The 12,480-nt window shown below is 38.3% G+C and overlaps 1 protein-coding gene across 2 annotated transcripts in view; it reads right to left on the reverse strand.

Moving 5' to 3' along the window:
* ENAH (ENAH actin regulator) overlaps positions 1 to 12,480 on the reverse strand; it is a 153,529-nt gene that overhangs the window by 13,568 nt on the left and 127,481 nt on the right. Inside the window, exons 5-10 of one of the 2 annotated variants that reach the window (XM_029230154.1) lie at positions 10,018 to 10,322; positions 8,038 to 8,148; positions 5,758 to 6,062; positions 4,671 to 4,816; positions 4,458 to 4,515; positions 3,135 to 3,183 (exon numbers count right to left, since the gene is read on the reverse strand). In XM_029230154.1, coding sequence (XP_029085987.1) covers positions 3,135 to 3,183; positions 4,458 to 4,515; positions 4,671 to 4,816; positions 5,758 to 6,062; positions 8,038 to 8,148; positions 10,018 to 10,322 — 974 coding nt within the window. The remainder of the gene's footprint in view (positions 1 to 3,134; positions 3,184 to 4,457; positions 4,516 to 4,670; positions 4,817 to 5,757; positions 6,063 to 8,037; positions 8,149 to 10,017; positions 10,323 to 12,480) is intronic. The other variant, XM_029230155.1, reaches the window with a different exon arrangement.

The following is a 12,480-nucleotide window of genomic DNA, read 5'->3' on the forward strand; positions in this document are numbered from 1 at the left end:
AAACAGCCCTCTTGGGAAAAAATTCAAACTCAAAATATATTTCAGAATCATCCGACTGTATTGTACTTCCTTGATTGTCAAACAACCAATCCAATTCTTGGGACTTAGCAGACAACTCCAGTTAAATAAAGTTCCCTCTGAGCTTTTAGTTGATTGTGCCTTGAACTGTTTTTCTAATCTGGGCTGCCTCGCTGATGCCATCACTGGCCTCACTGGATGACTGGGTAAAATCTGGAGTGGAAGCTTGTCATGGAAGGATGAATCTGGGCCGCATGAGAATCAAGTCTACATACAAGTTGCACAGAGTTTTAGCTAAAAAAACTGGTCTGAGTTCCAAGGTAGCCCCTCAACTGGCCTATGCACATTCTTACTGACGTAGCTTGTCCTCTTTTCAAACTGCACATATGCAAAACGAAACTTAAACTCTCAACTCAAACTCTGAAACACTGCTTTTGTTCTGGATTTCTGTTGCATTCAGTCACCTAGGTGTGAAACAAAGTAACAAAGTCACCTTTCATCTTGCTTTACTCCCTGTCAATCAATCAATGGTTACTCCTTCATCTGTATTCTAACTGACCACCACAGAGTGAGCCAGGGGACATCAGATAATCAGATGAGGAGGTCCACAACAGACAGAACCAGAAACACATCCAAGAGACATCTGCCAGAGGAGGGGAAAAGAGGGAAATCCTGAAGGACAACTGGACAGGCAGAGAATAGCCATTAGGACACTGTCACTAAAGAAGAGGCAGGCAAAGAGATGAAGAAATAATTCCAACAAGATAAGACGTAGCAATTGCTACCATTTAACAGTTGGCTGACGTCCTTTCTCAATCAGCCAAACCAGAACTATCCTTTCATCTTCAGAGAGCGCATGTGGTTTTGCGGAAGAGCAGTTCAGTGTGGCTCTGCACACAGTGAGGCCGTGTTCTCTCCGAGGGGGCTCCAGGTCGGTTTCAGGAGGAAGGACAGAGGCTGGGTTGCCTTCTTTGGGTCTTTGGAAACACACCAAATCCTTACTGGCACCAGTTTCCCTATCTTGGTCCTCCCTGATTTCTACATCACTCTGCTCACAACTGCAATTTTAATGTTCCTAGAACAGTTTCAGTTGATTGTCAACTCAATTCTTTGCAGGATGAAGTCTAAACTCCTGATCTTTTCATAAAAAGCTTTCAACATTTTACTTCTAACTTGCTTTTCCAAACTTTCTCCCCCAATACGCCTCAAAAAGAACCTTCCATCCTAGTCAGGCAAGTCTACCTGATATTTCCTAGTCTCTTCCAGCTCCAACTCCCATCTTTGCCCATGACGTACCCACTTCCTGAAACAGCACCCCTTCCTCTACTTTCAGCTAAGGTAAATAAATACTCTTTAAGGCAGGGTAAAATGTCATTTTTTTCCTACAAAGATGACCCAGGTGACTCCAAACTATACAATCTCCTCTCTCTTTGACACATTATCTAATAATTCAACATGTGGTTGCAAAAGATGAACTTTTCACTTGTGTGTATCTCATCATCCCAGCTGAACCATGGATTTCTTGCGCTTAGGGTGACTTTATCTTTCGCTACTTTTTGGCCTGTCAAGTGTCTGACACGTGGCAATTAGGGGGAAAAAAAATTTTTTTTGACTGAAACAAGTGAAAAAAAAAGAAGCCTCCAGACCTTCTGAATGAACCTTAATTTTATAAACACGGCACACATATGCAAACATACACACAAAAACACATGCAAAATCCATGCTTCAGTTTTCATATTTTAAATAAGGGGATATATATTAGATAAGGAGTTCTTAACTGGAGTCCATAGATAACCCTCAGGGAATTCACGAATATTTTGCAATGGTGACAAATTTTGTATAAAAATATGATTTTTCCCTCCCTGGGAGAGGGTCCATAGCTCTTTTCAAATTCTAAAAGTTTCTGTGATCCCAAATTATAGTTGAATTCTAAAACATCTATGGTTTTAATAACAGCATGCATTTTGATTTTGGCTTTGAATTTTTAATGAAGATAACATAAACTGATTTGAGTCCTATTCAGAGGAAAACTTATTCACAGTCACAATATAAATTATAATACAGCAATCAGACCGCTGAAGAGTCACTATTCAATAATGAGAATGAGTGGTTACAGACAATTTCCTATAATGGATTCTTATGGCTCATTCTAAATATTAATTCATCAAACTCATCAAATTTACTTATGTCACTTCATTCCAAATAAGGTAAGGAGATGAATCGACAGTCTAATGCTTAGCCTTTAGTCAAATATGAAGAAATGACATGTACACTGTAACAAGCTCATATTCTAAATATGGATATAGTCATCATTAAGTACCTCCAGTGAAATGTATTTTGTTAATATTCTAAGTAATATATTCTATGCCCAAGACTTCTCAATGTCAGAAATTTTACTGAATTCAAGAACTTTCCCAAAAGTTTTAAGGAGATTTATTTCTATTATTTTTTTAATTGAAGTATGTAGTTGACTTATAATATTGTGTTGGTTTCAGGTGTACAGCAAAGTGACTCGGCTATATACACACATATATTCTTTTCCATTATAGATTATTACAATATAGTTCCCTGTGCTATATAGTAAATCCTTCTTGTTTAAAATTTTTTCAACCTTACAAATTAGAAGCTTTATTTCCTTGATTATCAATATTATGCAAATAAATGGCTAAAATGACGATTCAATGGGAGAATGTTTTGAGACAGACTTCAATGCTAGCTACATGCTCACATAATCCTTACCTTTAAGAATCGATGACTAAAAAATATTTCCCTTTCATATGGATAACATAGTTTTCCTTGTTTAAGTGAATAACTTCAAGTCATTAACAATAATATACACAGAATGTGCAAAAATCATGATTTTCAGAGAAAGAGTCATCAGAAAAAAACTTTGGATTTTAATAGATCTCCCAATATCGGAAAGAAATTAACAGCTGCTTCTGGGGTCACAAAAGGTAGAGGAAAAAGTCAGTGCTCTCAAGTGTGAACAAAGAACTTGAACGTTTTAGTGACTAAGCAGTCACTTTACCCAAACATGGGGAAATGTGGAATTTTTAATTGAGGAGTGTTGATACTTACAGAAAGTTCATAAAGATTAAAATATATCTCGAACTTACCAGGTGTACTTGTTGAAGAGGCCTTAGAACTTACAGGCTCTGAATCTTCCTAAATATACAGAAATACATATTAATAATACCACATCTTCTAGAAACCTGTTGTAGACATTTGGTGTTTCATACTTTCTGCCATTTCCCACTTTTCCCTTCATCAATCTTTTCTCCCTTCTACACTAGTTTAGACCTTTTTCTTATCCTAGCACCTCCACCCCTGTTCCCACCCCCTGCAGCTCCCCATGGCTCCTTTCCTCACGCATCCTCATTGAGAGCTGTGCTCACCAATGTGATTAAGCCAGATATGAGAGAGAGATTTGAATGGCATCAAAGAAGGCCAAATGCAGCAGGGAAAACAATTATACTGTTAAACACTAATATATAAAACAAATAAAGCAGAGTCTGCCCTCCTGAACTAGAGAGCGGGGCACAGCTAATAACCACAGGGCTCCTAGGGGAAACATTTGAAAACCGTGATTTAGTCTAATTCCTTCATTTTAAATGCAAGGAAACTGGACTTCCCTGGTGATGTAATGGTTAAGAATCCGCCTGCTAATGCAGGAGACAGAGATTCGAGCCCTGGCTGGGGAAGATCCCACATGCCGCGGAGCAACTAAGCCCGTGTGCCACAACTACTGAGCCTGCGATCTAGAGCCCGCGAGCCACAACTACTGAAGCCCATGCGCCTAGAGCCCATGCTCCGCAACAAGGGAAGCCACCACAATGAGAAGCCTGCACACCACAACGAAGAGTAGCCCCCGTTCGCCGCAACTAACTAGAGAAAGCCCACGCACAGCAACGAAGACCCAACGCAGCCAAAAATAAATAATAAAATAAATAAATAAATTTATAAATGTAAGGAAACTGAGACTTTAAGAGATTTAAAACACCTAGTAAAAGGTCATTCACTCCTTCAATGGTAGGCTTGGGTACAGAATTAAACTCTAAAGGTGAGAATTTCAGTGCTTTTCCCCCAACTCCACACATTCAACCCATTTTACTAAGTAAGAATGCCATTAAAAATTTATAAATAATACCATTTTTAGTATCTGAAGAGTTAAAAAGAAACAACTGTTAGTTGAAATTAATTAAGTTCAAACTAATCTTTGACACAATTTCCTGAATGAGCTATACTTGAATTTCACATTTCCAGGTGTACCAGACTATTTTTATTTTTACTTATTTATTTTTTGCCTGCACCACGCAGCATGTGGGATCTTAGTTCCTTAACCAGGGATCGAACCCGCGGCCCTGCAGTAGAAGCGCAAAGTCTTAACCACTAGACCGCCAGAGAAGTCTCCATGTAGTAGACTATTTTTATTAACTTACATTTTTGTCCTCTTTTTGTTCTGTTTCTATTGTTGATCCCTTTTCAGCAATTCTTCTCCTAGAAAGAAGGTAAATCAATTTTTAAAAAAACATCAGGTAACTTAGTGTAAAATTATGCCAAAAGGGAAGAACTGAATCTAGTTAAATTATACTTAGAATAAAAGTAACAAAATCCTCTCAATTCTGGACACATCCATATAATTTCTCACTCACCTCCTGGCCAGCAGGGCACTCATTTCTTCCATTAAACCACTGCCCCCTAATGGAAGGGGTCCATTTCCACGACCCGTATCTGTTTTAGATGAGGCCGAATTCACACCAATGGTATTCCCTCCGCTTGGGAAAGAGGCATCCTCCATCTTAATGAGAATATACATACATAATAAACTCCTATGTGGGACAATCCTATGTTCATTAATATATTACATTCAAAACAGAAGGATGTATCAGCATTCATTTCAATAAAAACACCTAGATATTATTTTTTAAACTTTAAGGACCAATGGAGTAATTTTATGTATCAGTGAAGTTTTATCAAAGCTAACATCACCAATAATGGGATAAAATGCTATCACATGTCCCCTTGTGTAATACATTGAAAAGGACATATTACGTTGGTAGTAAAAAATGTAAAACCTGCCCCCCCAAAATGCATAACTCGAATCAAATCTTAGGAAAATATCAGATAAACCAAACTGAACGATGATCTACAAAATAATTATATTGTTGTCCTCAAAATTGTCAATATCATGAAAGAAGAGATTGAGGAAATATTACAGATTAAAAGTAAAGAGACATTACAACAAAATATAACAGGTGATCTTGGAGTAGAAAAAGAAGTGCCATAAAAGACACTATTGGACAATAGATGAAACTTGCATAGATTTGTAGATTATAGTATCTTATCAATTGAATTTCCTGATTTTGATAATCATGCTGTGGTCATGTAGGTGAATATCCTTGTTCTTACAAAATACAGAGGTAAGTATTTAGGGAAATGGGGCAAGGTGTCTGATTTATTCTCAATTCAGACAAAAAGAGTGTGTGTGTCTGTTTATACAGAAGGAAACATACACAAAGAATAATAAAGCAAATGTGGTAAAATGTTAAGTGGTGAATGTTACAGAAACTATGATTCTTGCAACTTTAATTAAGTTTAAGTTATTTCACATGTTTTTTAGTCGATGAAGTTAATAACATAGGGTTCATAAAATCAGAATACAATAAATTCGACGTTTTAGATACTGAGACAGAATAAGACATAACGTAAAAAATACAATTAATTAGGAGATGCATTTACCCGTGACACTTTTCGAAGTTTTGCTCCAGCAATTGCAGCTGCAAGTCCAGTTAAAGGGCGATTGTCTTCAGACATGGATCCCGAAAAAAATCCAGATGCAGGGAGGGGAGGAGCAGGAGGTGGGGGGGGAGGAGGGGGTACTTGATTAGGAAGAGGTGGCGGAGGAGGCGGAGGCGGGGGCCCTGAGGACGGAAGTGGAGGGGGTGGAGGGGGTCCTGGGGGAGGAGGAAGTCCGGCTGATGCCTGGGCAGGACCTGGCGGGAGTGGAGGAGGGGGTGGAGGTGCAGGTGGTCCCAAGACAATGCCTGAGAGAAAGAAATGTTAAGACCATCAACAACAGAGCTAAGTGACACTATCTTAGGAGGAAAAGCATGCAGAATGACATGCTAAATTAACTTGAACATTTAGTACAAATTAATGAGTTCAATTTATCATAATATTTAAAGTCCAAATCAGTATTAAAAACATACTAACAATTACGGCCAAAGTGTATAACTACTCCCTTTACTGTTAGAGCTTTATTAATAGAACTTTGCAACAGATCATCTAAATTAGTTTTTTTTTTTTTCTTTGCTCATGGGCATTTGGTAAATAAATAAAATAAATGCTTATAAAATGTGGGACAGAGGCAGCATCCCTGAAAAGACGAATGTATAGGATGGCAGTCAGTGCTGCTGTTCAAAATAACAGACCAAAATAATCTGGGTAAACCTTAAGAGTTGAGACAATAAATTCTACAACAGTGAAAGCATATAGTTACTTGCTTTCCAAAGTGACTGAATCGAGGACATGAAAGAAGGGTGGGTCCCAGGCTTCAATATCTCAAAAATATTCCACATTTAAAAGCAATGTATAAAGAGAATTGAGAATCGTTGAAGTAAAGGAATCTACTAGAACAAAGTAAAACCTCAAAACAACTAACAGAAAGAATTAGGAGACATAGAATTTGAAGTACAGAAGACAGGGGTTAAGAGAGAAATGTCCAGATCTTGTAAAATCACAAAGGAGTGGACAAGAACAGGAACCAGGAGGCTGACCCTGTAGGTCCTCCCCCTTCCTTAAGGCTTAAAGGGGTATTTTAGGACAAATAAAATGGTATTTACAAACTGGGTGGTAAGTTTTTTGAAAGTGCTAACTTTGGACAGTTACACAAGCTGGAATCGTAAATTGCTGGAAGAATATAGTGATGGGCTGCATGAGGGGTCATCAGAGCTCTGAGGATACAGGAGGTGGGCCTTTGGACTCTGTCAGGCTAACTGTGTCTCTCTTGTTCCAGAATCACTTTCACAATGATACTGAACTGCACCTACTAGAGCTGTGACTCAACCTTTAAGCAAATTCAGTAAGTCAACATGAAAAATACACACACAGCAATAACGAGCCCTTAAGAACTAAGATTTTTTTTAAAATAAATGTTTCAAATCCAGACTAGAACACCGTTCCTTCGTAAGTACAAATTTGTTGCCATATTCCTTCCTGTAATCCTCCCTAAATCCTATTTTAAAAGGAAGCGGGTTAAATATCTTCTTACTTACTTATAGAACAAGGTCCTTCTCTGCTTACAAATAATCCATACTTAGATTACATCCCCCCTCCCCTGTCACTGTGACAGCAAAGTTCAGGCATGGGGAGTGGGGGGATAACTGTAGAGGATGCTATCCTCTCCCAACTATCCCTTCAGCCTGCTACTTCTTGGAATTTTGGACCATGGAACCCTTTGGGGCACATAACAAGCCTGCCATCCTCTCCACCCTTTGTGCAAAGTTGGGCTGCTCCCCAGGGCTTAGGGTGGCACCCATCCATGGAAGTCTGATATGAGAAGCCCAATACGTACAGGACAGGCCAAAATGAAATAGGGTCCAAGATCAGAACTGTCCCAGAGGAGACTCCTGGATGACAGATCTAACGACTACAGCTGGGCACTAAATATAATCTCTATGTTTCCCAGAAATTAAAGGAAGACAAGTTTGATTATATCAATATATTTATTGCGTGGATTAATGTATCAAGTAATGTTTTCCTAGTGAAAATGAAAAGAAACAGACAGAAGCCCTTAAATACTGAATAACACTTCTGACTATGACACTGCAGAAGATATCCAAATCTAGTTCAATATGGAAATCCCTCATACTGATCCTCCAAATGCAATTAATCCAACAGAAAAGAACCCACCTTCGCCTTTTTCAAAAACCATCCTCCCCATTCTTCTAGGCAATTAAAGCTGTGGATGTGTAACATTTCCAAGTGATTAGCTGTTAGTCACAATAATGGAAGCCTTACCCTGCTGGGCTGGAGTCTCGGCCGGCTGAGAGGCTGCCTGCAAGCCTGGCTCAGAAGCAGAGGAGTCTCCCAGCACAGAGGTTAGAGGAGTCTCCACAGAGGCAGGGGCAGCTGCAGAGGGAGAAGGGAGAACACTAGGCTTGGATGAGGGAGTTGAGGCAACAGGGGTGCTTGGAGGAGGAGAGGCTTGAGATCCACAGTGTGAGAGTGGTGCGAGGGAAGGCGGTGGCAGCGCAGCTGGCCCTGAGGTAGGCGGTGGAGACACTGGACACGTGACAGAGTCGAGCAGCCCGCTGGGGGCCGCTGGTGATGGAGGCCTCTGGGGCACAGGAGAAGAAACACAACCGGGGAGGACAGGCCTTGGACCAGTAGCTCTGCCTGGGGGGCTGCTAATCATTACTGGAGGAGACGGAGGGAGGGGCGAGAAACTGGAAGTAGACCAGGCACAGGGCTTCGTAGCTGGAGGTTGAGGAGAGGGTGTGTTCACAGGAGAAGAAGGTCGAGAGTTTTTGTTCAGAGGACGAGGAGCTGTAGCATAATGGGGAAGAACAGGGTGGAAGGCTGAACCTAGAGATGTTGCAAAACGTGTCGCGGAGTGTCGAAGTGGTGGTGTAGGGGGTGTGGAAGTGGGTGGCAAAGCGGTCACTACAGCGTAATCAGGAGTGGCCTCTGACACTGGAGCTGAGATGACTTTAGCATATGATGGAGGAGGTGCTGAAGGAGGCTGGCAACTGGCATACTCAGGAAGTGGAGCATGATACAGGGAGCTGTCGGAGGATGGAGCTGGACAGAGGTGGAAAGCAGCGGCGAAAGACAGGATAAAAAAGGAGAGAGAAAAAGGGAGCTAGTAAAGCCACAAAACCAGCATTCAGACAAAATGTACAAATGTAGACTACAGTTAGTACCAGAGAATAAGCACATGGGCAAATAACTAATTTCACTCCAAAATGTCTTAACTTATAAATACATTCTGAGATCCAAAAGAGGACAAGTTTTCTTTTACTCTAACAAGTTGACTGACAAATTAAACTGATTAGCTTATTCTTTACAAGAAAAATATTGTAGTCTTAATTTTCATTATTTCGTCCACTAAAAGGACATTAACATTACATGAATAAGACCACAAAGAAGAGTAAGCTTAGTTGTTTTTTTTTTAAATAATAAAGAGAGAAACTAGCAAAAAGTTTATCATAAAGGGCTAGAAACCCCCAAATTCAATGTTTATTTGTGGAAAAGTTTTGTTTTGTTGGCTATAACTCCAGAAAACAATTAGGCAATCAAAAGCAAATGAATGAACTCGAACAACAAACCAATCAACCAGTATTTAATCGACCCATGTTGAAACTTTAGATATAGGCCATATGGAATAAAATAATAATTCTTAAATCCTATAATAAATGTTAATTTTAATGAATGTCAAAATACCTCAAATTTTCAGTCATATCTTAACCCTTATGTCTTTCAATAAAATTCCATCAGATTTAGTAATTTTTACTAATTTTTCACAATACTCGCATATATTTAAATTACTAGTCAGCTCTAGAGAGGATACTTTTTAACCTACTGTTTTTAATTCCTCCTTCAAAAACTTCAGAATACAATCAAACAAATTTCTGGAATGCTACGGTATTCAAGACAATTGAAGCGCTCTCAGAAGGGAAATATATTCCAAATTCATCTAAGATAAAAATTTCCCATAAAAACACACTTACACTTTATAGCCAATTTATAGGGAGTTCGAAGAATTAGAATGCCAGAATAAAAATTTCCTGGAGCTTTCTTTAAGTCTCCAAGCAATAGAAATAAAAAAAGAAAATGTTAAAGCAGCAATAGCCACATATTTGTTCTAATTTCAAATCGTATTGTTTAATCCCAAGCACCTCAAATGTGAAATATTCTTTCTAATACACGAATACACAAAATACCACTGCCATCCAAGCTCAGACATCAGGAACATGGAACAATCGGTCAACTTCTTACCGGCATTTGCCATTCTTCGCTCTCGCTCCCATTCCAGCTGCTCCCTTTCTAGCTGCTCTTGCCGCTCTCGTTCTTGCCTTTCCCGGTCCAGCCTCTCCAGCCTCTCCCGCTCTTGTCTCTCCCGCTCCAGGCGATCCTGACGTTCCCTTTCTTGTCTCTCTCTCTCCAGCTGCTCCTGTTCTAGTCGCTCCCTCTCCAGCCTTTCCCTTTCTAACCTCTCCCGCTCCAATCTCTCCCTTTCCATTCTTTCTCTCTCCAGCCTTTCCCGCTCCAGCTCCTTTTGTCGTTGCTGTTCTTGTAGTTGCCTGAAATTAAGAAATGAAAAATATGCAACTGTGGCTACTCACCATTAAAAACCCATTCTTTTCACAATGAACCTATGAGAACCTTAGTTCTGATTTAAATACAAAGCAGTGTAGACCATGCAATCAACATCTCTCTTTCCACGTGAAGAAAGACTACATTAGATAGAGATGGCTTATGTTTCATACGAATGAAAATAATTTCTCTTATTAGGATCATTTTGGGCTGCTTCAGCACATTACACTAATGTCTCATTTTATTCTGTACTTTTCATGAATAAAGTGCTGCAAATAAATGAATAACTGAACATACCACTGTAATGACCAAGACATTATTTCAATCATTTAATGGAAATATCTCTAAATTGTAACTACCTCCCTAAAACAACATCAAATTTTTACTGCATAAATTATATTTTATCATTTTAGAAAATGCAATGGCTAGTCACAGTACTAGCTCAATAAATGTTTGGTGAATGGAAAAGAAAAACAGACTTAAGAAGAAATAAACTTTAAATCATATTAAGTCTCATATCCAGAGGTCAGTATAATCAACATTTTGGCATTCATACTTCCAGACTTTTCCACATGTAAAAATATGCATATAAACCTTAAAAACCAAATAAATTAGAATATGTCCCTACCACTCTGAAATCTGTTTTCTTCTCTCCCACTTAATATATTGTAAAAGGTATTCTAAGGCACTAAGTACAGTTTTGCACCTTTACTTTTCATGACTGAGTAGTATTCCATTGTTTAGGTGTCCATAGTTGAAGCAGTCTCCTATGGTACTATATAAGTTTGCCTAATACTATTACTGATACTACAATAAACATTTATCTTCATGTATCTTTGAACCGTTTTCTACCTGCTTCTTAAGGATCATCACCAGAGGCAGAGATTTGCTAAATGAAAAGATACAAATATCAAGATTTCTGACACACAGTTCCAAACTGTCTTCAGGAACAGAAGCCCAACAGTATATGAGAATGCCCACTTTCCTTTCCCCTCACTAATACTGAACACCATCATTGTTTTTAACCTTTGCTAATATGACTGATACAACAATTTTCATTTATTTGATTACTTCTGAGGTTAAGTACTTTGCAATCTGTTTACTGATTTTTGTATTAGTATTAAGTGCACATGTTCTTTGACCAGTTTTCTCTTGGGACAGTTAATATTCCATATTCATCTGAAAGAGTTCTTTTCTATATTAAAGATAATAACCCTTTGTCACACATTAGTCATATGCATTAACTTTTATTACTTTTTTTAATGTCGTTGATTTTTAAAGTTTTGTTTTGTAATATGGCTTTTAATTTTACCTAGAAAATCTAGTAATATTATTCCTTTATGTGATCTGCTTTTGATATCCTTCTTAGGCAGTCCTGTTCCACAGCAAGATTATATAATTATTAACACTTTCTTTTCATACTTTTAGTTTTTACAATAAAATCCTTAGTTCATATGAAACTCATCTTGGGCTTGACATGTGAAGTAGTGACCTACATCACAGCACCTTTTATCGAATGGTTTATAGACCTAATTTAAGATGCCACCTTTACATGTGTTGACTGTTACTGAAGTTCCAGAATGTTTTGGAGCATAGATCTATTTGTCTGGCGTGGCACCAGTATCTTGATGCTTTGATATCTGATGTATACTTTAATATTTAGTAGGGTGCAGCCATCCTTATTACTCTTCTTTTTGAGTTTTTCTAGGTGATTCTCAGATATTTAACTCTTTCTAGGTAAATTTTAGTATCACTTTGTTAAATTTACCCTTTCTGCCAAGACCTATGCTCTCAATTCTATTAATGTTTCATTAAATTTGAAGATCAGCTAGAAAAACATTCATATCTTTTTATCTTCTTATCTAAGAAAGTATAGAATGTCTCAGTATTTACTCAGATTTAAAAATCTTCTTCAACTCTAGGACTTCAAATGATGACTACAAAGATCTCTTTGTGATTATATTACAAACCTGCAGAAGCCTCCTGGATGTGGCTTTTTACCTTTCATATATATACGTTTGCTTTTTACCTTTCATATATAACGTAACAGAGCATGAAAATGTCTCCAAGTATCCACCTGGACTTAAACAATTATCTTGCTATAAAAATTAACTTGTCCTGGGAACTTCCCTGGTGACGCAGTGG

The sequence above is a fragment of the Monodon monoceros genome, unplaced genomic scaffold, assembly GCF_005190385.1.
Source record: "Monodon monoceros isolate NGI ecotype Baffin Bay Population unplaced genomic scaffold, NGI_Narwhal_1 Super_Scaffold_18, whole genome shotgun sequence".
Taxonomy (NCBI): Eukaryota; Metazoa; Chordata; class Mammalia; order Artiodactyla; family Monodontidae; genus Monodon; species Monodon monoceros.